The following is a 24,020-nucleotide window of genomic DNA, read 5'->3' on the forward strand; positions in this document are numbered from 1 at the left end:
GCAAGCCTTGTAAGACACGCATCATACTTTGAGTTGTGTGGAAGTACTCGGAAGACCTTAGCCACTAGAAGAAACGTCCTCTACAGGAATGCGTCTCGGAACTGGTTTGGGCGAAGGTAAGCCTTTTTTTAGACACTGTTAGTTTTTTGGATAGTTTCCCCTATTTCTCGTTCAGTTTTTCATGTGGTCGGAAGAACCTAGCCTCCTATCTAGGTGCCTCCAGCCTTCGGCCTCTTGTCCCTGCTTTCGGCCTCTTGTCCCTGCAGGACACTCCCGCCTCCTAAAGTTTAAGTCTCCTAAGAAGGTAGTTCTAGGTAAGTACTCGGTGTTGGAACAAATCACAAATTTTTAAGTAATTTGTATTTTTCCAAACATACTTACCTAGAACTACCATCGGGTTATTGCCCACCCAACCTTCCCTGAGGGACCTGCAGGGCCGAGGAGTACCTTTGCCGACGAAACTTACTGAGGAGACGACCTGAGCTTGCACGCTCTCCGACCCCGGGTCGCCTCAGGGCGCATTTTACTCCGCCTGAGGTTAGCCCCCATAGAAAACGGGAATAGGGTAAACTACACAAAAAGCTGGTCGGTTAGGATAGAGTTACCAGTAACTCCTAAGAAGGTAGTTCTAGGTAAGTGTGTTAAGAAAAATACAAATTACTTAAAAATTTGTGGTTTTATTTCCTTGGACACAAGAAATATTCTATAATTTATAATTATGAGGTACGGTTAAGCTCTGTGTTTTGTGTGTTGTTCTGTATTAATTCCATGATAAATAGCTGTCGAAAGATATAAAACTACTCAAGAGTAATAATGGAATTTAGGTTATACAGAAATATAATGAAAACATCCATTTGTTTACTTTGACACAAGAAGTATTATATAATATATAATTTATAAGGTATAAATATGATGAAGAAATATGAATAGACAATAAACTGTTGACAAAAATACAGTATAATGAGAGAGAGAGAGAGAGAGAGAGAGAGAGAGAGAGAGAGAGAGAGAGAGAGAGAGAGAGAGAGAGAGAGAGAGAGAGAGAGAGAGAGAGAGAGAGAGAGAGAGAGAGAGAGAGATTGGTTTGTTCGTTCGTTTGTGATTCCACCTTGCATATGACTATGACTGACTGACTATGAACTGGATCATTCCGGTTTTGGGTATTTCACAAGCTTGGAAATACTGTTGATTGTGTATGTAAAAACATGATGAATACTATGTAGAAACGGTAGAATGACAATAAATGGAAATAATCACAATAGGCTAACTCTTTCTTGTGAAAACGATGAACGATACTAATATGAAATATATAAAACAAGAGGATGATGTAATGTAGAAATGATAGTTGAAAAAAGGATTAAAATAAGGAAAAAGATTAATCTCGTCTTCTGTCAACTATTTCCTTTAATGGTAATGGTAAGTTTTCGTCTCGTGGGTGGGACTTATAGTCGAGGGCAGGGATACTTTCTCTTGTGATTAGGAACACTTTGGCAGCATAGAAAAACAATAGAATAGACCTTACATTATCATGAATAAGGACTATAATCGCAAGTATTTCTGGGTTGGTGATTAGGTTGTATGTGAATACTACACCAAAATAGACCTTATATAATCAGGAATAAGGACTAGAATCAAAAGTATTTTGGTTGATGGTTGAATGACAAGTCTCCCAATTGCGGATGTCAAGGGGGGTTTGAGTAATACCTAAGATAGCAAATGTCAAATATCGCTATTGGCTTGAGAGAGTGGTATGATTATTTCATGGTAACATAAAGAGACTAAAATAGCTCTTACATATTCAGAAAATAAAGGCTAGAGTTCCAAAAACTTTGTTGGTTGGCTGAAGACAGGAGGGGGAGGGGCTAACTTTAGGGAGAAGAGATTCTATAGTGAAATTTCCCCAAGTGTGAACTTGTGTCATATACAGCCATGTGCTAATAGTAATGAAGATGACATTATCCCAACGTCATTGTGTGTACTGTCAGGCATGTTTTGACGTGTATTGTGTCAACAGAGTGAAGAAGTTAAGAGCCCATCCCTCTTCTCTCCCAGGCAAGTGGAAAAGAAAGAGGAGAAATGGATGAGATTCCTAGACTCTATTTTCCCCCAAGTCGTCTCCATTGGCATAAGGAACCCCAAATCCTTCAAGGTTGGCTCTACAAAAACGGTTATTGAATCCAAAGGAAAAATTGGCCCCTCCTTCTACCTCCTCTTGTAGAAATTCAGATCCGAGGCAACCCATTGAACCCCAAGGTTGTCATCTCAGAATGGGACAATTTAGAAGAGGAGCCATAGGATGATAGGACAAGCAGCTCCTGCTGGCTGCCACTAGTTGGGAAACGCCTATCAAGCCATTGGGATGGATACCGTATCTTGTTCATTGGGTATCATCCTCCCCTCACTCAGACTACGACGTCATTGTCATACCATCTGAAGTCAAGAGAAAAACCACACCCTCTAATCAGAGGTGGACAAACAGTTAGAAAATGGCATGCTACAGGTTGTACGGGATGAATCTCCAGTCTTTCCTGTTCCTGGTGGAGAAGGCAACTGGGTTCTGGAGACAGGTCATTAACCTCTCTTTGAATGAGTATATACTATAGACTCCATTAAAAATGAAGACAGCAATCTCTGTACGAGCACCCATGAGGAGGAATGCCTTTATGCTTTTACTAAACTTGAAAGATGCATACTTTCAAATACCACTCTATTAGTATTCAAAGATGTTCGTCCGCTTTGGCCATAGGAGTTAGGGGTTTTCAATTCAATTTCTTGTGCTTCAGAGTGTCAACCGCCCCTCAAGTATTCACTTGCGTGTTCACGCCAGTCTCTGCTGGGGGGCACATCAGGGGCGTATGTCTGTTGAGGTACCTAGAGGATTGGTTGATATTGACCTCATTCCAGAGACAGGTCCTTCAACATTGGGATGAACTTCTCTCCTTTTGCCATGATCTAGGGATCATGGTAATCCTATAGAAGTACTGTACAACCTCTTGTCCAAGCAGAAGACGAAGTACCTGGGAATACTGAAAGCAAGAGCTTTTCCATCAGGCAATTGCATCAGCATACTCGGAAGGGTAGCGCGACTTCCATATCTCAACAACGAATGCTGGCTTGGCAATGGCAACAACTTTTTGGACATGTCTTGTCCTTGAAGAAGCTCGTTCCACATTACCGTCTCCACCAAAGGTCCCTTCAATGGTGTCTGAAGACACAGGACAGCACCCACTGGCCCCCTTCATTACCTTGTTTCAGTGGACCAAGGAGTTCACAGCAATCTAACCTGGTTGCTAAAGGACGAGAACTTCATCGAGGGAACCCCTAATGGGTACCGTCCCCTGAATTATTGCTCATCACATATGCATCAAAGAAGGGATGGAGAACACACCTAAGAAATCAGATTGCCTCAGGGTGCTGGTCCAAGGAAGAGAAAATCATGCACATCAACCTGTTAGAATTGAAGGCAGTGCTCTTGGCACTGCAATCATTCCACTACAGTTTGAGATACCACTTGGTAGCATTGATGAGCGACATCACTACCGTAGTGGGATACAATGTCAACAAGCAAGGAGGTTCTGTTTGACAGCACCTTTGGGAAATTTCAAAACAGGTTTACTTTGAGCACTAAACAATGCATTGGAGCCATCAGCAAGATTCATTTTGGGCAAAAGAATGTAATTGCTGACAAGGTCAGTCGCCAGGGTCAAGAGTCAGGAGCTGAGTGGTCCCTTCATCCTTTAGTCGTGAAGAATCTTTAGCCTTTGTGAAGTTCCCCATCAGTAGACACATTTGCCACAAAGCTCAACAGAAAACTACCAGTGTTATTTTAGCAGGTCCGGGACTATCTTGTGGCACTAGAGGATGCATTCGAACATCCATGGGACAACTTTGAAGCCTATGCTTTTTCAGCCTTTTTGCCTAATCTGAAGGGTAGTCAACTGGGTACTGACTACACCAAACCTCAGGGTAACTCTGGCGACTCCCAAAAGTCCACATGTTGTATGGTACCCAGACCTGACAATGCTCTTGATTGAGGTACTTCTTTAGCCCAATCTTTACTAGCCACCCCAGCAGAGGTACCAAAACTCTGTGACATCCCTGTCACTTCATGGGTGGAAACTATCCAGCATCTTGTAGCGAAAGGTTTTTTGCTAGGCACTACAAAGATGTCTGGTTATCTCTGAAAATCTTCGCCAGCAGTGTACCAGGCAAAGTGGGCAAGCTTCTGAAGTAGGTACCATAGGAGGGGCACTTCCCCGGTTGGAGCCTCTCTTCATCTAATGGCGGACTTTATCATTAACCTTTGCTGAGAGAAGCTCCTTTCAATTTCAGCGCTTAAAGCTATCTCTCAACCCTGAGCCCTCAGCTATGACCTAATGTTAACTGTCAATGCTGATGAGCTTCGAGCAATCATGCCTGCCAAAAGAACTCAACCATCTGTGTGGGATGTTTAAGAGTTCTAGGGTCCTTAAAGAAGGTGCCGTATGAACCTTTATGGCATGCATCGAATACATATAAAGTGCAGTATATGGAACCTTAGATCTTGAAGCAATGTATTTCTGGTACAGTGTGTCAGTCATTTTTTCAAGGGTAAATCTTTGTTGTTGGAGAAAACTTCTTAGGCCAGAACAGCCAGAAAAAAAATAATACTCTGCCATGTAAGCTAATCTAATTAATCAAAATTACAGCAAAATTTTTAGTTTTGTATGAAAATAAGTAGTCTAGGACTCATACTTACAGTTTCTTACATGATATTATTGTGGAAAATTATAAAAATGCAAAATTTAGCTCCAAAAAGTTTAGTTGAGACCACTCTCAAGTCCAAAACTGAGAAGTCCAGTTATCATTCTAGATTGTTACTCTCAGAAGTACCAACGGTAGTATTTTGAAGTGGTTAACTATAAAATACTTTTACCTTAATTTTTTTTACTCAGCATTTTGCCTGAAATGCTTTTATCTTGTTGGAGCCAATTTGGTTTTATTTAATCACATTTATTTTCCCTCACAGTGATGTAATGTTTTTAGCATGGCTGCAGTAAGCTCCAATAAGGTAGAGTTTGTCTAGAAAGACGTGATATTTTAGGGCTGACTTGTTTAGCATTGTTCCATAAATATTTTTGCCAGTTTAATTATGCTAAAACAGTCCCTATTTTCTCTTCTTGTTTTTGTCATACTTGTCCCTTTTTGGGGCTGATGTTATTAGGATATCAAGATATAAGGTACATCTGGCTGTTTTACAGGACTGTTGCTTAGAGAGGCCTTTTAGCATGTCAGTGGTATTGAGATATCTATATTTAGCATTAGTTAATTGACTTAAATTGTCTGCTAAATGTGATTTGAAAAATAAAATACAGTTTCAGGGAGTGCATGGAAATTTAATGCCGTATGATCAATTTTTGACACTGGGTTGATTATTGTGCTCACAATGTTGTGAATTTTATTGCAATTGTAGTATGGTATGAAACGAGTTCATTTGAAAGTAAATTAGATGTTTGTAGCTATATGAAACAGATAGTGTGTTATGGGAAACAAACTGCTTGTTGTTATATAATAAATTTACTATTAATTTGGTTATTTGACTATGAATAGATTAAGAATATAATTTTAGAATGTCTGTTCAGCCAAATGAATCTAATTAATCATTAATATTATTTGTAGTACATTGTTAGTTCTGATTGAATGGAGAAGTCTATTTTCACTGGATTAAATGTAAGGAATATCTCTTATTGCTTCATATACAGGTTTGAATAGTCAGTAATTGTGGGTAGGAAAGTGATCAACAAATCCAATATTTACCCAGCTCACTACAGCATCTAGAACCGAGAGTTCACAGATGCTGACATAATCAGCTTCTGGTAATGGTATCATTACTTTATACTATAGTGAGTAAGCTGCATCATAAGATGCTATGCAAGTACAGGTATGGTTCTAACTTTATATCTCCTAACTGCCATTACTAAGTTTGTTTGGGTACATACAAAGAATATTCAAAGCAATTAGGGAAGTGCTAGAGATTTAATGAAACATGCATTGATAGAACTGAAGAGCTGATACCTTTGCAAACATTCCAAGTAGTTAAAAAGTTGAAAGATTGGTTTGCTATACAAAAAAATACAAAATATATTAATATATTAATTTACTATTGATTCTTTTTCCCTTGCACTTCTGTCTAGCATATACCACAAGAGTCAAAAGCTAAGTGGTGAAATGTGAAAGTAATGGTGGGAAGGAGGATATATCTTCTTCTGTAAGTGTAGCAACTTTCAATTTCAATAAAGTTACATATTTTGTACTTTCAGGATGTCAAAGTGATTGTTAGTGGCTTTCTGGGAGCTGCCGTCCTTGTGTATGCATCAATGCTTCTCTGGTTCTATGTTACTGAAGGTTACAGCCAGTAAAGTGATGTACTGTAAGTCTTGAGACAATCCTTTTATTTCTGGGTGTTGTAGAGGTATGTAGAGCATTCCAATTTTAGGATCAAATTTTCTCTTAAGGGAGTTTCGTGGCAGAGGTATTTTTATCACCCAATATAAATTATGCAAACATTCCTTACTATTTTCCATTATATATATATATACTGTATGTGTATGCATATATATGTGTGTGTATGTGTGGTTTTCATTTATTTGTAAAGTTCAAAGTGAAAGATTTCCCTTGATAATAAGAAACGAGTACAAAATTTCCTCTATATGCTACAATCAATATTGCTCTAAATACAGTGTTCAGTTTTGAATATGGAGTAGTACAAAATAAGTACATTACCAAGAATATTAAAACTAGTTTGTAGCTCAGAAATTATAGCGGGTAAAACCAGTAAGAGATCTTAGTTGAAAGAACCAGTATAACTGCAAATCATAGAACAAAAAGTATTTTTCTTATGTGTGGGTGAATAGAATATGTAAAATGATTTGAACAATTGGTTGCATTATTGTCAGAAATTTTTTTTATATAGTAGTTTGTAGTTATGTATTCCCATTAGTTCTAAGGTGAGTGATAACCAGTAGGTTGCTCGATATATTTTGGTCTTGAGTTTGAGGATTACTTTTATTTGAAGTAAAATAAACACTTTCCTGAATTTTCCTAGATTTTCATATTAGTTTGACTCATCTTTAGTTAAATATCATAATTTTGAATGTCTCATAGAGAAGACTAACAGAATTGCACAAATAAATGTAGTTTTGGCTTTTATTTATTTACGATTTTGGAGATCTCATTGATGAGGTTAGGGTAGTAATCACAAAATCATGATCAGTACATTATACAGTATATACTGTACATGTTATTTGCATTCCTCTTTTTTTCTAGATTAGATTAATCCCCTGTTCCATAGCTTTGAAAATTTCTATGCACCAATCATTTATTAATGAAAACTATTTATTTATTAGGTACAGTATTTTATGTTTTGTGAAATGCACTTGAAGTTTAAAGGGAGTATCGAGGGCGTTATACTGGTTGTAGTCAGTATCTGGTTAGCGTTATAAACATTTTGTATAACATCTCAAATGTTTGCCTAATTCTATAATATTTATGTATACACTAGTCTTTACTGTCCATCAATATTTTGAAGCATTTTTCCTTAATGAACAGAATCCTGTAAAATTGCTACTATACTTAAATTTCTCACACAGTTTATTGATTGAAACAAAGGCAAGTTCTCGAACATCTGTTGCTTTTGGTGATTTATTACTCTGAATAATTTTCAGTATATAATTTAATTCTATGAGAGTAATGATATTTACTACAGTATGTAAACTTTCAATGTTTGTAAAGATTTTTGTAAACTAATTCCTCATGGAGTAGTAGGTGGTTTCAAGCAATAATAGATGTACCTGTAGAATTATAGTTGAAATATTCATTTGCAATGAAGTGGTTTATTATGCTGTAACTGATTCATTTCAGGGGTCAGTGTTTTTTAAGAAGTTTTAAGATATTCACTTGTTAAACATGTAATAATTTTTGTATTGATCCATGAATGCATGAGAATGCTCTTAAGACAGATGCCCTTGTAGATGTAAATTAAAGTGAAGACTGACCAGAATATTAAAAATCTAGTTACATAATTTACTGAAATAGACAGTACTTGAGTTGAAATCTAGTTAATGAAAACTTATGTTCTAATTTTTAATACTAGAAATCATTGCAATTTATTTTGTTTATGTAAAAGGGCAAGAAACTAATGATACATCAGTATGGATGTAAAATCTATTGAACATATATTTCTGTAAACAGAATGCTGGGAATGTGAAAAGATTTCACACTTCAGGTATATAAACTTGAGATTTGTAATTTTAGCTTTGGTATATATTAGCAAGAGCAGTAATATTACTGTGGTATGTAGCTAAAGGTGATGGAGAAATTTTGTAATTGACAGAAGTGATCTGATAATAATTTGCTCAAAAATATATTAGAAGGTCCTGGAACTGTACTTGAAAATTATCTATAGGTCAAAAAGGAATTTAGAATGATATTGCAATATCTGACTTCCAGTTTATTCAGCTTAAGCCCTGTCCACACGATCGAGCATACCTTACGGGCAAACAGTGATACCAGACCACATTAGGTAGTGAGAATGAGGGTTGATGACGTCAGAAGCGGTTAAACAACAGAAAGGGATCTGGCAACCAATATTGTTGCCAAATCTCTGCTGTGGTTTTCCCGTTTCTGACGTCATCAACTCACATTCTCACTACCTACTGTAGTCTGGTATCACTGTTTGCCCGTCCGGTATGCTCGATCGTGTGGACAGGGCTTTACTCTTCCAAATTTAACAAATAATTTTGTAGAATATTGTCACTATATAAGTAAGACTGGGGACAATAAATTATTGTCACATTAGTCTTTAGTTTATGAAAGTTGTAAACATCTATGCAATTTATTTCAGCTGAAATGATGGTAATCTAGGTAGTAATATTTTTTTAGTGCTAAAATGTTGATGCTAGGGTTCTTGTAAATTCAGTTTAGTTCAATTTATTATTCAAGCTGACAAGGATTAGATTTTATTTACTAGTTAGTTATTTTTCTTTTTAAGAGAACTTGTAATTCATAATATACTGTAGTTTTCAGTTATTTAACCCCAGGTACAGTAATTTTTCATGAAAAATTAAATATATATTATATTGAAATTTGTTCACTTTAGAGAGTTTTTGTAAGATTTACTGAGTTTTGTGTGGGTGTTGTATTATGAACCAATAAGTGGCGATTTGATTTTTATATTTTTTATTTTGCTTCTTCAGTAGGCCTACATAGTGTACATTTGTTATGTGAAGGTAAATTCCTTGGATTTTTCTAACCTAGATCCCTAAATTAGCTGCATAGGAACCCTTGTCATCATTGGTTATGGGAATCCAGTACTGTACTGTATTTTGATATTCAAGGTTGATATCACTAGTGACCGTGCATGAATTAATTTCTCTTACCAGTCAACTTTCCTACTTGTAAACCTGTTAAATTTTTGTTAAAGATTTTGCATGGTGTGAAAATAATGGGATCTTATTCTAAAATTGGTAAAAGATTTGCTTGTTTAATTCATGGAAGGTTATAGAAATCAGAAAAATCAGGAGGATACTCATTTAACATCGGGTGGAAAATGACGCAAGATTTTCAAAGTATGTTAATGTTTATGGTTAATTGAGGCATATAGCTGAAAGAAAAAGGTCTAGAATCAAGCATCCTTCCTTGAAGATTTTAAGTTCTGGTTTCATTTCATTTTTTACCATGACTAGTTTAATTTTCATATGGCCAGTTATATATTTTCCTTTTACTTTTTCAAATCATAATTATTAATGCTAAGGTACGTGATCCATCAAAAATGACAGCTAAATAATTAGATAGATATGCACACGCAGATTCAACCTTTCTCATCCCCTTCCCCTTTCCTAACTACAACATACTATTCTGTTTGGGCAATGTGACGGAGATTGTTGTTTTCCGAGTGGTTCCTGCTCAGCGTGACAGGAAATTAATATATATAGTACATATGGCTAGACACTTGCTCTTTATTATATAGTGGAGATTATTGAAAATTCATTGAAATAGATCTAAATACTTCCCTTCCCTTTTATGTATATTTATATATAAAAAATAATAATTGTTCTTCGTCTTGATAAATATCTTTGAATATATAAAGGCTCTTGGAATTTAACAGTTCAGGTATATGAATTTTTTCTTATTGCATTTGGATGTACTGTACTGTAGTTAGTTTTTTTTTTTTGTTTGGGGGCGGGGGTGTACAGTATTATCATGACTTGAAGAGGAAGAGCAATGGAAGTACTCCCAAGAGCCTGTGACTTCATCATTGAAAATAAGTTTACTGGTTCTTGTCCTCGATATACAATTTTTGAAAGGAATGGGGTCTTGATAGAGAAATGTTTTTTAGGTATGTACTTATATAATCAAGGTTACTAATGGAAACATCTTTTAATTTTGTTAAGCCCCTTCAATCCCCCCCCCCCTCCCTTGCACATGGATTATTCGCCTAAGCTGGAGGACTTTCTTTGCAACGTCTGACTCAGTAAAGAAACTATTATTGTTAGTTGAAAATTTTCCTTTCTGTCTAGCTTTACATATTTTGTAAAAATCTTGTTTAAATAGTAAAGGTTACGGGATGTAGATTTTGGCATACGGGGCTGAAGGTATTAAAAATACCTGGACATGTAATACGTCTTATAGGATTCAAAGGGTTAGTACTTTACTCGTTTCAATAGTGTATTATACTGTAAAACTTATGAAAAGTAGCTTTCATGGTTAGGAAATTTCAACCATGCATCTCCCTTCCACAACAGAAAGCTTTCAGTTTCTCAATCAGTTTGTGTCAAAAATGTCTATATTATCTCGATAAATTCAAAGGACAGGTGTTGGAACATTGCTTCCTTACCGATTTTTTTCATGGCATAAACACCCTTCTTGCATAGTCTCTGTAAGGTCAACCATATTTTGTCATGGCTGTTAGTTTAGTTGGTATAAAGGTACAGCATAGTGTCCTCAGCAAGGCATACTGCTGTAGGCCATACTAAAGGTGCAGGGCTACTGTTCCTTTTTTTTTTTTCTTTTTTTTCTGGAGGGGGGGGGGCCAGTTCTCATGTGTTCCATTTAATAATTTTTGTGTTCAAATTCTTTTACTTTACCATATTGCTTTTTTCTATTCCCATTTCAGGAAAAAAATCTTTGTATAAACACTTTGATTTTAGAAATGTTAACTGCTTTCATTAAGCCCATTACAACACTATATATCAAGTATAAATTTTCAGTAGGACTTCTTTTTCCTTTAATAGAGGGTATCCTCCTCTATCTTCTCCTTTCGGACTGTTCCTCTTATATTTTGAACTGAACTGTTTTACTTAACGATGATTAACACTTTCCTGTGTAAATACAGTGTTCATTATTACCAAATTATTATTTGCCATTAACCAGAGTAAACTTTTTTTTTTTTTTTTTTCAGTTAAATTGCCTGTAATTTTGCTCAACTTCTAAATGATGTTTTTTACTTATGAATATTTGCATTTCTAAAAGAAGTCCTGTTTTTCCTTGCTTTGAGGTACACAGCATTGCTTTCCTGTTTTGCTTATTATTACTTGAAACCCTTTTCAAGTTAACATTTAAAGGCTAGTCCTTTGCTTTATTTCTCATACTGATCTTTTAGATGTGATAAATTTAAGCTTGGTCTCTGGCAAGTTAATTGCTTATGAAACGCTTTAATTCTATTGTACAGGTAAATACAGTACAGTCTATGATCTAGATAGATACAAGTACAGTACTGGTAGTTTTTATATTGTGACAATCTAATTTTCAGTTTTGTTTTGTTTGTAGGAATTTACCTTCACATATGTTTTGATAAATTCTTTATTACTGAACCTTGTAGTATCAGAAGTAAACTTTATATGAGAAAAGTAGTTGCATGCCAGTGAATTGTACTACCACTCCTATATGGTATGGGAATATAAATTTTGAATGGGAGGAAATAACATTTTTTTCTTGTTTGTAGTTGTCATTAGATATAAAATCAAACTAGTATTCTGTATTAATTTCGTGATATGATGATAAGAGTAGCACTACATTCACTTCTGTAAAGAATTAGATAAAAAGTAGAAATGAATTGTCCATTGGGCACTATGTCAGATGGTTGTGGAGTTTTACTTGATCAGATAAGTTATGTATAAAAATAACAAGTTGCCAGTACAATGCTTCCCTCTAGTCCCTCTAAATAAGCTGAAATTTTAATATGTAAAGAGCAACTTTCCTTTTTCTTGTTTTTGAATGAAGTCATGCAACTTATTGGTATTAGTGTCATTTCATTTTCGAATGGGGAATATCAGGCCTTTGCTCATACAATCCTTCAGCTTTATCGTACTGAACAAATTTTTGCATTTTTAGTCAAGGTACTTTGTTGTTAAAATTTTCTAATTTACCAAAAACATTCCCAAGCCTATTTGGTTTTGTTTAGTCATTGTTGATTCATCTTTTACACTTTTTATTCTTATATTTTTCTCATTTGAAAAAATATTTTTTTTTTTTTGTTTATAGTTTTATGTTTTCTTTGTTGGTGCTATATTGTTTTTATTTATGAATTTTCACATTTATCAAATTGGGCATTATGCATCCATTACGTGAATATTAGTTAAATGTTAACCATTATTTAAATAGGTGTCTTTAGACATTGTCAGCTTTACAAAGATTTTGTTTTTTCATGAGTACAAGTAAAAGTAAGCTTTCATTGAAAACTTGATAAAATTGCTTGGTTTTGTATACTTTTATGGTAACTATAGTTTATATGAATATTTGGCGACTTTCTAAATGCTCGATATTTCAATAATTATGTAGTAATTTCCAGATATAGATAATGCCTTCTCATGACTTTATTAGGAACATGTACTGTATATTGTACTTATAACTTTTGACAACCGATGGACATCCACAATGTTAAAGTCATGACCCCCTTAGGTGACTATAGGCTATGCACTTTTGACAACCGATGGACATCCACAATGTTAAAGTCATGACCCCTTAGGTGACTATAGGCTATGCTGTCAGAACTTTATTTGAACTACAACATAAGTTGTCCCATGGGCTTAATGGTGGAGTTGAAAGGTAGAATCTGCTTTTAGGTATTAATGTGCTATTTCCATTAAAAAACATTACGAGACATAGAAGGGATATATTTTCACTTTTAAATTAAAATGTGTATTATGCCACATGAAGTGCATGGTTAGATGTGTTACTGGAGGGAGATAACGAAAATTATATTGTAATGATGCTTAGCAACTAATCTAACAAATTTAGCAGAGGAGGGTTACTGTCGAGACCATATATAAAGAAGCGAAGGGAAATTAATTTTCAATAAAATTACTTTAATTCTGTAGATAATTCTTTTTATTGGTTCTAACTAGATAATTCTTTTTATTGGTTCTAACTATTTAAATATAAGATAATTTAACTGGTTAATTACCCCCATGCACAAAACTTAATATTTTTATGAACATCATACATTTTTATAAAAGCATTGCAACCCCCCCCCCCCAAAAAAAAAAAAAAGGGGGGGGAAGGGTATCTAGTTATGGGGAATTTTTTGTCTTGCACTAATGATATGACACACAAAAACCTGCGCGTCGTGTCTTTTTCTTTGCCACTTTTTTATCATGAGAAAATTTAGGCAATTCTGCATCTGGAAATTTTGCATACGGTATAGGTTCAACAAAATTTACAAACATATGGCTTTTAGTAGCTTTACTTTTTTTCATTATTTGTTAAATATGATTATCAGGAATTATATCTGCTGGTCTTTAATCGCCTCCCCTTTGAGGGTGGACGGGCCAATACTGTGGATTTTTTTACTTTATACACAATTTTATTCCTTAGAATATTCCTTGAAAATTGATCAAGTTTTACTGTAGTTGAATTATATTTTTCTATAATACAACTGTCATACAATTGTTCTTTATATCTGCTCTTTAATTTCCATTGTGAATATTATGGTGTTCTCAGCTATAATTTAAGTTCCAGCACTCATCTTATTAGGTTTTGTATGTTGAGAATATATTTGAATAGCATTCCTTGTGATATCCAGCAGCTTTATGATTATATTCTGAGTTTTAAAACATATTGAAGAGTTTATATTTTATACTAATGTACTTCTTTGTAGTTTTTTAATATTGAATGCAATAAAACTAGTTACCTAATAACTTGTTAAATTATAAATGGATTCTTCACACTCCTCTAAAGAAAATAGTAGAATTTCTCAGTTAGATTACTTGAAAAAGAAATGACTCATTCACTTCACCTTCAAAACAACATTTTAAAAACAATTTGTATTTTCCTTAGCTCTACAAATGAGAGTCATTTTAATGGGGGATATCTTCAGTTAAGCTGGAATAGTAATTCATTTATTACCGAGGTGGTTAATGACAGGTACATGCGTGCAAGTATCTCGACCAATCTCCTCGCAAGATAGCACCGTGGGGCTCTCACAGGAAAGAGAAGCTAAGTCATTTTGATGTTTTCAGGTGCATTCTGAGGAGAGATGGAGAAGGGCTTGATCCTGGCATCCCTGGAAGCTGCAAAATTGGGCATAAACTCTTGAACAAACCAAGATCTTCCATCCTTTAGAATAACATAAAAGATGTCGAAAGACTGTGTAGAGTCTGATCCTGCTTGACGTTTCACTCATCTCAGGCACGCGAGGAATTTTAGATCACTGGTTATATCCCACTCCAAGCCCTGAGTTTCCAGGATAGGCATAGCTATTGAAAGTAGTTTCACGGCATGGACAACTCCCATGAAGTGTATGTCTATGTTCCTTTGTCAGATTTTGCTCACAGCTGAGCAGTAGCCTTTTCCTGCTGTGACTGAAACGCTCTTTTCTTGGTGAAAAATGGGAGGAGGGCTACCATCAGTGAAAAAAAAAAAACCGATCTGAGAAGTACCTCTTCAAAGATACCAATCGTAGAAAAGGCCCACTTGAGAGGAAGTCGACTGCAGAGGTTCATCATAGGTCCCCAGTCACCTGAACAACCCCATGCAAAAACCCTTCGGTCATATGAGATGCTATGAAGTTTCCAGTCATGAAGTGCAGACGTCTTCACAGTTTTGAGGTACTTGTGAAGATGCTACTATGTGCTTTGTCAATTCACAAAGGCTGTATGAGACAGTGCCTCCTTACTGTTGACATAAGCCACTGCTGTTGTCACGCATCAACACTACTGATTGCCGTATCAAACTGTTGGAAAACATGCAGTGCTGGGAATGCTGCTCACATTTCCAATCGATGGATATTCAGATGCTACCTGGGAGCGTACGCCTGAGGTAACTTCATTCCTCAGGTGTGTGCCCACCTCTCCTTGGATGCATCAGAGAAAAGTTGCTCAGCCACCTGGAAAGGTTGTCCTGAACTTTCAAAAAGAATAGGCACTTCAGACATCACTCGGGCAACTGACGGTGGAGACACCTGGGAGAAAGTAGTTTCTCCGAAGAAAAATATCTTGGTAAACATTGTCATCATCAAGCCAAGAGTTCTTGGTTATGGAGCACCATCTCCTTGAACCTGCTGATGCAATCATCTGAAGGAAAGACACTCGCTGTTGCTGTAGCTATCAACATTCCCTGGTACTAATTCCTCTGCTTGGGCTAGAGACTTGATTCTTCCCAGTTGACCAGAGGAAAGCAGTCTGTCTTCATCCTAAAGCAATTGCCTCTTGAAGGAGGCTAGGGTCAGCTAGTCGATGAGATACTTCTGGAGGCGTATCCTACTGGAGTGGGACCAAGTGTAGACCAGCATGAACACTAGGGAGCAGAGGACAGTCCTACGCATAGGGCTTCGTTGAAATGGTGCACTACTACCTTATGGTCAAAGTGGAGGTAGTTTCTGCAGATCCAAAGAATGGGGTTTGGAAAATACACATCCTTTAAGGTACACTGAAACCGTACAGTGCTTGCAACCTTGATGGTGAACTGAGCCTGATAAAATTTTTAGCAGAGAATGGTAAAAAACAGATCACCAGACTGTAGTCAACTTCACCAGGAGGATTCAACAGTAGAAACCCGGAGAACAGTGTGAAATGACTTAAGCGCTTTACCTCTAACACTAAGGACAGTGCTTCTGGCGATTTTGAAGGAACTGGAACACCAACAGAGTGAGAATGAGGGGAGTGTGATGGGTAGACGGCATCCTTTTTAGAGGATTTGACCAGCCACTGTACTGCCATGTAGCCTAATGGCAGGACTCGCGGAAGCTGAAGGAAGGGACAGTCACATTAGTGTTCTCTTCTTCCCTTCTTGGCTCTATATTCCCTCCTGAACTGGTAAGGTTGGTTGCAAAAGGGTGTAATAATATCGGAGGGGGAAGCATCAGCTGGTCCTGATCGAACTTTGGAACCCATCATCTTCAGTCATATCTCAAAGTCGTGGCATCGACAGGGGATCTAGGCACTTGAAGGAGACTGCACAATTGATAAGGGAGTCATTACTAGCCTCCATTGTTACCTCAACCTCACTCAGATGATAGAGGGAAGTAACCTCCAGCACAGATGCATTGCTCAAAGCTAATGGCTCCTCTTGTCCACCACCTTCAGTGTAGAACAATGTAAAGAACAGGTGACAAGTGATCTTGTTAGTGAACAGGAACATTGACAGTGGCACGTGGGGTCGGCAGGAGAACCACCACACACTGACCGCTCATGGCAGGATCAATGACACGAAGATTGATCATGTGAGATATCTCCCTATTTTGTATCGCTTCGGAACTGAAGTATCCTTTGAGAGAGAGGGAAAACCATAGTATAGTTAGCAACAGTACATCCATAATCGTTTGAGAGAGAGGGAAAACCATAGTATAGTTAGCAACAGTACATCCATAATCGTTGCGGTCAAAAACAGGAGTGCCCCACATGAGGGTGGGAAAACTACTACTCGCCCATATACATCACTTATTGATAACTATCGTCTCATGGAATTCAATGAACATTATAGTGATGTTGAAGAACATTCCCTATTTTCAAGAATAAAAATTTCATACATTATACTTATAGAAACAAATAAAGTAAAGTTTGGTAAAGTCAGCCATCAAAGTAACTGCTAAGTGCAGGATAATTAAAAGCAAGTGACATATCTGGTTCCTCTGTATTTCAATGATGACCATCAATTGTATCAGGCTACATTTCTGAATGCATACAGACTTTGATTATGATAATTTGAAAATTCATGGCCAATATTTGATCAAAACTGAAGATTTTAGTCGGCATTTATAATCTTAAAATACTGATTTCACAACTGGTTAAGGTAAATTGGCAGTAGCACAAAAGCAGCGGAAAAAACTACATTTTCATAAAGCCTTTCTATCTGATATCAGAAAGCTGGTTCCAATGATATGGTATGTGTATGATTCATGAGATATGACTATTTACAGTAATGCTAACTTTACCAACGATTAAAACAATTTGGTAAATGACTGATATTCGTACCAGATAGTAAAGCAGAACTGGACTGAATCAAATCAAAACTATGTACTTTTGGACTAAAGAAAAAATTTAGGCAACCATCATTACATTATACAGCATACTGTTCTGACATTACAAGTATAATAGTTTTAGAATTTTAAACTGAACTTGAAAATTAGCAGACCACATTAAAATCTGCAGCATGCTGTCCCAAAGTTACGTGGTTAAAAAGAGGTGAATGGATGAAATACCTTATTAATAAGACAAAGACTCACTTCAAGTTATACAGTAGTTATCCATAATTTTTCACAACAAAATAATAGTAAAAGATTTAGTGCAAAGTATTTACACTCATCAATATTCTTATCTACCAGGCAATTTGAAGAATAAGATGAGCAATTGCCAAGTGAATCTACATTTTTTAACCAATCTATTAATAATGGTAATGTTAGGAAGAGGAGGAGGAGTCATAATTTTCATCCTTAATATTTTTCAATGAGTCCAAGTATTCCTGTTGGCTGGCAGCAAGTACTTGAGCCAGAATGTCAGCCTCAGCATTGGAATATTCACTAAGTCCTGGGGGACAAAATTATTCAATTAATTTGGTAAATAACAAAATCTCCTATAACATGTCAGTTTTACAATTACATCATAACATAATAAATACAACCGATACATCCTGTACGTATGAAAAGTTATGGTACCATTATTTCTACTTCTGTCCATCGCAAGAGATGTAAAGGTCAAACATTATTTTTTGAACTAGCTTAAAAGAAAATATCTTCTAAATTTTGTGAATTTAAGGCCTATGTACTAACAGTGGGTTTTAAATTTTGTTTCAAGTATTAGGCTAAATATTAATTACCCTTCAATGCCAATCTCAAGTTGTAATTGGAAAAAATTAAGTGAGACTACAAATACTTACTTACTTTGAGTAATTGATCAGCTGAAACAAATGTGCACAAAGATAACAGCAATGTTCACATCAAATTCTTACAAAGTTGAACATATCCTTACCAAGGACGTAATCCATATAAAGCTTAAAAATCCAAACCTAACCTGCAGTACAATTGTCAACTAAAAACTTTCACACAGCAGGCAGAGATAAATTTTATCCTTCCAACTTTTCTGAAGTCTCTCATATTCTATATAAAAAATAAATCACAAATTTTCAAGTAATTAGTATTTTTCCTAACAGTACTTACCTTGAACTACTTTCTTAGGAGACTTATACTTTAGGAGGTGGGAGTGGCCTTCCAGACCTAGAGACCGTGCCGAAGCATATCCTAAGAACCTAGATAGGAGGCTAGGTTCTGTTGACCCCACGGAAACACGAGAAAAGAGGTACAATTACACAAAAAATCACAACTTTTAAGTAATTTGTATTTTTCCTAACAGTACTTACCTCGAACTACTTTCTTAGGAGTATCTGGGATCTCCTCCCATCCGACCAGAGTTTTGTGTAGTTTACCCTAAACCCATTTTCTATGAGGGGTAACCTCAGGTGGAGTGATACGCGCCCTGAGGCTAACCCCAGGTCAGAGAGCATGCCTGCTCAGGTCTCGACCTTCAGTAAGTTCTTGATGGCTAAGGTCTCTAAGGATACCAGGGGACACTCAGGGAAGGTAGGGAGGGCCATTACCCGAAAGTAGTTTGAGGTAAGTACTGTTGGGAAAAATACAAATTAATTAAAATTTGTGATTTGTTCCAACACGAAGTACTTACCTCTAAGTTCTTACCTCAAACTACTTTAAAGTTCTTGAGACCGTGCTGAGGAAAATCCAGAGTTGGGAAAAAAACAAATTACATAAAATTTGTGATTTATTCCAACACGAAGTACTTACCTCAAACTACTTTCTTAGGAGACTTATACTTTAGGAGGTGGGCATGGCCCCAAAAAGTTCTTGAGACCGTGCTGAGGAAAATCGAGAGACCTAGAAGGGAGGCTAGGTCGTGTTGACCCCATAGAAAATCGATCAAGAGGAAACTACACAAAAACCCATCTTAGTGTCTAAGAAACTCAACTGTGCAAGAAATCCTAGGGGACATGTCTTCCCCCCGTTGAGGTACTTGTCTCTGGCTCAGGACCCTCTCGGAGCCCACTTTTAGCGGAAAAAGGGAAAGAAGGTACAAGGGGGTTTAAGGAATGAACCTGCGTCTCTTGTACTTGTTACACGCGGCTATCACCGAGGCTATGCCTTTAAACTGTTTGGAGCGCGGAAACGACGGTACTTATCGAGAACCCGTCCAGGGATCTTCTTGAATAGTCCTTCAAATAGTGAGCCGTGAAGGTAGACTGGTTGGCCCAGGTGCCTGCCCTTAGGATCTGGCCCACTGCCATATTCTTCTCAAAAGCCAATGTAGTACTCAGGCCCCTAATGTCATAGACCTGGACTTTCCCAGCAGGGGGATTCCTGCCTTACTGTAGGCCCTGATGATGACCTGCTGCAACCATGAGGAGATGGTATTCTTCGAGAATGGCTTCTTCACGAGGCCTGTGGAAACAAAAAGGCTTTTGATCCCGGGCCAGAGTTTGGCTGTCCTTTCCAAGTATTTCCTCACCGCCCTGACGGGGCACAGGCGCAAATCCTTCGCATCGTCCGACCGGGGGGATTGCCGGAATTGAGAAACCTTCAAATCTGGGGTCCCACACGGCAGGATTCTGGGTCTTAGCTACAAAGGAAGGGACGAACTTGAACGTTACTTCTCGCCAACCTTTAGAGTGAGCCACTTCGTAGGACAGACCATGTATCTTGCCTACCCATTTAGCTGACGCTAACACCAGCAAGAAAACAGTCTTGAGAGTGAGATCCTTATCCACGATGTCTTTCAGGGGTTCGAATGGGGGTTCGGATAACATTTTCAGGACCCTTGCCACGTCCATTGTGGTACCTTCACAGCTTGCGGGGGGGGGGGGCAGGATTGCTCAAAACTTTTAATGAGCATTGAGATATGTCTGGAGTTACCCAGGTCTATGCCTTTCAGGAGAAAAACTTGGCCCTGAGCAGCGCGGACTCCCTTGATGGCTGGGATGGACATGTTGACCACGTCTCTGAGGTAAACTAGGAAGTCCGCTACCTGCGGGATGGAGGCCTTCAGGAGCCTGATGTCCCTAGCGGCACACCATTTGGTAAAGGTGCCCCACTTAGCCTGGTAGACTGCTGTCGATGACCGTCTCAGGTAGCCCGACATCCTCGTTGCTGTACTCGACGAATAGCCTTCCCTCCTCAGGAGACGCTCGATAACCTCCATGCGTGAAAGCGAAGGGACCGAGGATTCTCGTGGAATCTTTGGAAGTGTGGTTGCCGGAGAAGGTCAGGCCTGTCCGGAAGGGGCCAGGGCGTCTGTTGTGCTAACTCCCTTAGGTCCACGAACCATTCTTCTCTCTCCGGCCACCAAGGCGCTACCAAAGTCATCCACAGGTTGTTCGTCCTTCTTACTCTGTTGAGGACCTGCCTGAGCATCCCGAAGCATACACATCAAGATTGTCCTAAGGATGTTGGAAGGCGTCCTCAAACGCCGCTTTTGGGTCTTGTACAGGAGAACAGAACACGGGGAGTTGCGTGTTCAGCCTTGTTGCGAAGAGGTCCATCACTGGAGAACCTTATTTCTGAATGACGGTCCTGGCTACTTCCGGGTGCAGAGACCATTCGGACCCTACCACTTGCCGCATCCTGCTGATGCCGTCGGCGAGGACATTCCTTTTCCCTGGAATGAACCTTGCTAAGATTCTGATCTGCTCCACTTCGGCCCACTCCAGAAGTTGTAACGTGAGGACACACAGCTCCTTCGACCTTAGGCCTCCGTTTCTTTATGTAAGCTACCACCGTGGCGTTGTCGCACATCAACGCCACGAAGTTTCCCCGGAGTAGGTGTACGAACTCCAGGCACGCTCTTCGTACTGCCCTCATCTCTAGTACGTTAATGTGCTGGGTCCTCTCTAGGGCTGTCCAGGTCCTTCTTGCTGACTTCCCTAGGAGATGGGCACCCCACCCCTCCTTCAATGCGTCCGTGAACAGAAGCATCTCCGGAGGGTCGGCTGCAAAGGGCATCCTTTGAGGGTGTTCGTCCTGCAGGTCCACCATTCTAGGACCTGTTTCGTCTTTGGGAACACCAGGACCACTCTGTGGGGGGGGGAGTCCGTTTGGTTCCAGTTTTCCTTTAGGTTCCATTGGACTTCCCTGCCCTGCGGGACCCGTTTCTCCGACACAAGGTGGCCTATCAGCCTCTTCCAATCCTTCGCTCTCCTGTGTTGGTCCGTCAGGAAGGGGCGGAGGACCTGGTCTAAGTTGTCCAGCCTATCCGCGGAGGGGAAGGCTTTCACTAACCGGGAATCCAGAACCATTCCAAGGTAGGTCGTCCTGGTGGAGGGTATCAGTTGGGACTTTAGGTTGATGGTTATCCCCAGAACGTTGCAGAACCGCAGCAACATCGCGCCTTGCTCCTTCAGTACTTCCTCTGAGGCTGAAAGTAACAACCAGTCATCTAGGTAACGAATCAGGCGGGTGCCCTGTTCGTGTGCCCATACTGAGACCGTTGTGAAGACCCTCGTGAAGACTTGGGGGGGCAGTGGACTGCCCGAAGCAGAGGGTCTTGAACTCCGTTTGGGTCTCCCATTTTACCCGTAGGTACTTCCTGCTGGAGGGATAAACCGGGATTGGGAGTAAGCATCCTTGAGATCTACTGACACCATCGCCAAGACTGACTTCGGAGTGTCCATTTTGAAGTCGGTCTTGTAGACGAACTTGTTGAGGCTGAGAGGTCTATGACCGGTCTCCATCCTCCTGTTGCTTTCTCCACCAGGAACAGCCTGCTGTAGAACCCCGGACCTGGGTCCTGGACAGGTTCCATTGCCCCTTCTGCCAACATCGCTGAGACCTCTCCCTGCAGATCTGTCTGTTTCAAGGGCTCCTTGGGGACTAGCCACTCCGCCTGCTGGTCTGGCATCAGAGGTGGAGGGTCCGCTAGGAAGGGCAACCTGTACCCTTCCTTCAGTACTGTCACGGTCCATGGGTCTGCTCCGTGTTCTTCCCATGCTTGCCAAGAATGTTTGAGGCATCCCCCCACCTTGAGGAGCAGCCTGACCGTCCTCTTCTGGACGCCGCGAACGACGCCCTATGGGCAGCTTGGGTAGAGGCTGATCCCCTACGGGAGGACTGAGACGACTGGGACCAGGCTGTAGCCGGTTGTCTCTCCTAGGCTGGCTAGGAGAGGGCCGAGGAGGGCGAGGCGCGTCGACGGAGGACCTTCTGACCATTGACTCCTCCGCTGCTTTCGGGGGAAAGATCGTGTCGTCCCACAGGGTCAGGTTCCTCGGAGACCTGGCCTCTCTGTCCGGAAGCCTCCTAGTAAGCTTGCTTAAGACAGTGTCCCTCCTCCATAGGACCCAGTTGGCGGCCAAAGCTAGCTACTGGTAGTAAAGGAATTTCAGGGCCTTACCTCCCAAACTAATAATTTCCTGGAGAAGAATTAAGTTACATTTTTCCCTCACATGGGGTCATGTGAGGAGACGTGACCTGCTGGCACCAGGCCACCGTCTCCCGAAAACACTCAGGCCCCTCACTCGCCTGGAATGACACCACAACACCACTGTCTTGAAGGTCAGACTTTTGGGGAAGGGCCGCGGGCCTCTTTCCCACAACGGACTTGTCTCGTCCCCTACTCTGGGTAGGGGAGGTTGGAAGGGAAGCTTGGTCCGACGAGACGCCCGGCTTAGCACTGGAGGAAGGGACACTCGGCTTCTTAGGTGACTTCTTCGTCGGCTTATTCTTTTTTATGCTATACCGCATCCACTGCACCTCATTCCACGACTCGCACTCCAGACACGTGGCTGAAGGGGAACACATGCTGCCCCTGCACTAGGAACACAAGGGGTGCGGGTCAACTTCGAGTTTCGAGAGGAACGCTCCAAACGATTTACCGGACATAGGCCCAGGACAACGGCGAGGATACTCCATGCTATAGGAGAAGCACTACGAGACACAAGCACGCACAGGGAAAGCACAAAGAGAAAGCACAATGGGACCACATGGGTACCGCATGAGACACAAAGGGTCGGGGACAAACAAAGTCACACTGGGATTAGGAGAGCGGCGAGATGATATCGCGACGCGACCAGAGAACTTACTGGAAGTCGAGACCTGAGCAGGCATGCTCTCTGACCCAGGGTTAGCCTCAGGGCGCGTATCACTCCACCTGAGGTTACCCCTCATAGAAAATGGGTTTAGGGTAAACTACACAAAACTCTGGTCGGATGGAAGGAGATCCCAGATACTCCTAAGAAAGTAATTCGAGGTAAGTACTTCGTGTTGTAACCAACTTATGTTAGTGTCTAAGAAACTCACCTCTGCAAGAAATCCTAGGAGACATGTCATTCCAAAGAGTGTATCTTGTAGCAGGCTCAGGGGGCTATCGGAGTAGTGAGCTGTGAAGGTTGACTGGTTAGCCCAAGTGTCTGCTCTCAGGATCTGGCCACCGCCATATTCTTCTCGAATGCCAACGACGTACTTAGGCCCCTAATGTCGTGCGGTCTGGGTTTGCCTGGCAGTGGAATTCCTGCGCTACTGTAGGGTCTGATAATGACCACTGCTGCAGCCAGAA

At 39.6% G+C, this 24,020-nt stretch overlaps 2 protein-coding genes across 3 annotated transcripts in view; one reads left to right on the forward strand and one right to left on the reverse strand.

The window, feature by feature from the left end:
* Positions 1-11,070, forward strand: part of LOC137620540 (triple QxxK/R motif-containing protein-like) — a 51,957-nt gene extending 40,887 nt beyond the window's left edge. The window contains 1 exon segment of the mRNA XM_068350752.1: positions 6,297-11,070. Within this exon segment, the coding sequence (XP_068206853.1) occupies positions 6,297-6,395 (99 nt within the window). The 3' untranslated portion in view covers positions 6,396-11,070.
* Positions 11,071-17,084: 6,014 nt separating this feature from the next.
* Positions 17,085-24,020, reverse strand: part of Duba (Deubiquitinating enzyme A) — a 61,905-nt gene continuing 54,969 nt past the window's right edge. For both annotated transcript variants that reach the window (XM_068350750.1, XM_068350749.1), the window contains exon 10: positions 17,085-17,996. In XM_068350750.1, coding sequence (XP_068206851.1) covers positions 17,869-17,996 — 128 coding nt within the window. In that variant the 3' untranslated portion in view covers positions 17,085-17,868. The remainder of the gene's footprint in view (positions 17,997-24,020) is intronic.

The sequence above is a fragment of the Palaemon carinicauda genome, chromosome 27, assembly GCF_036898095.1.
Source record: "Palaemon carinicauda isolate YSFRI2023 chromosome 27, ASM3689809v2, whole genome shotgun sequence".
Lineage (NCBI taxonomy): Eukaryota > Metazoa > Arthropoda > Malacostraca > Decapoda > Palaemonidae > Palaemon > Palaemon carinicauda.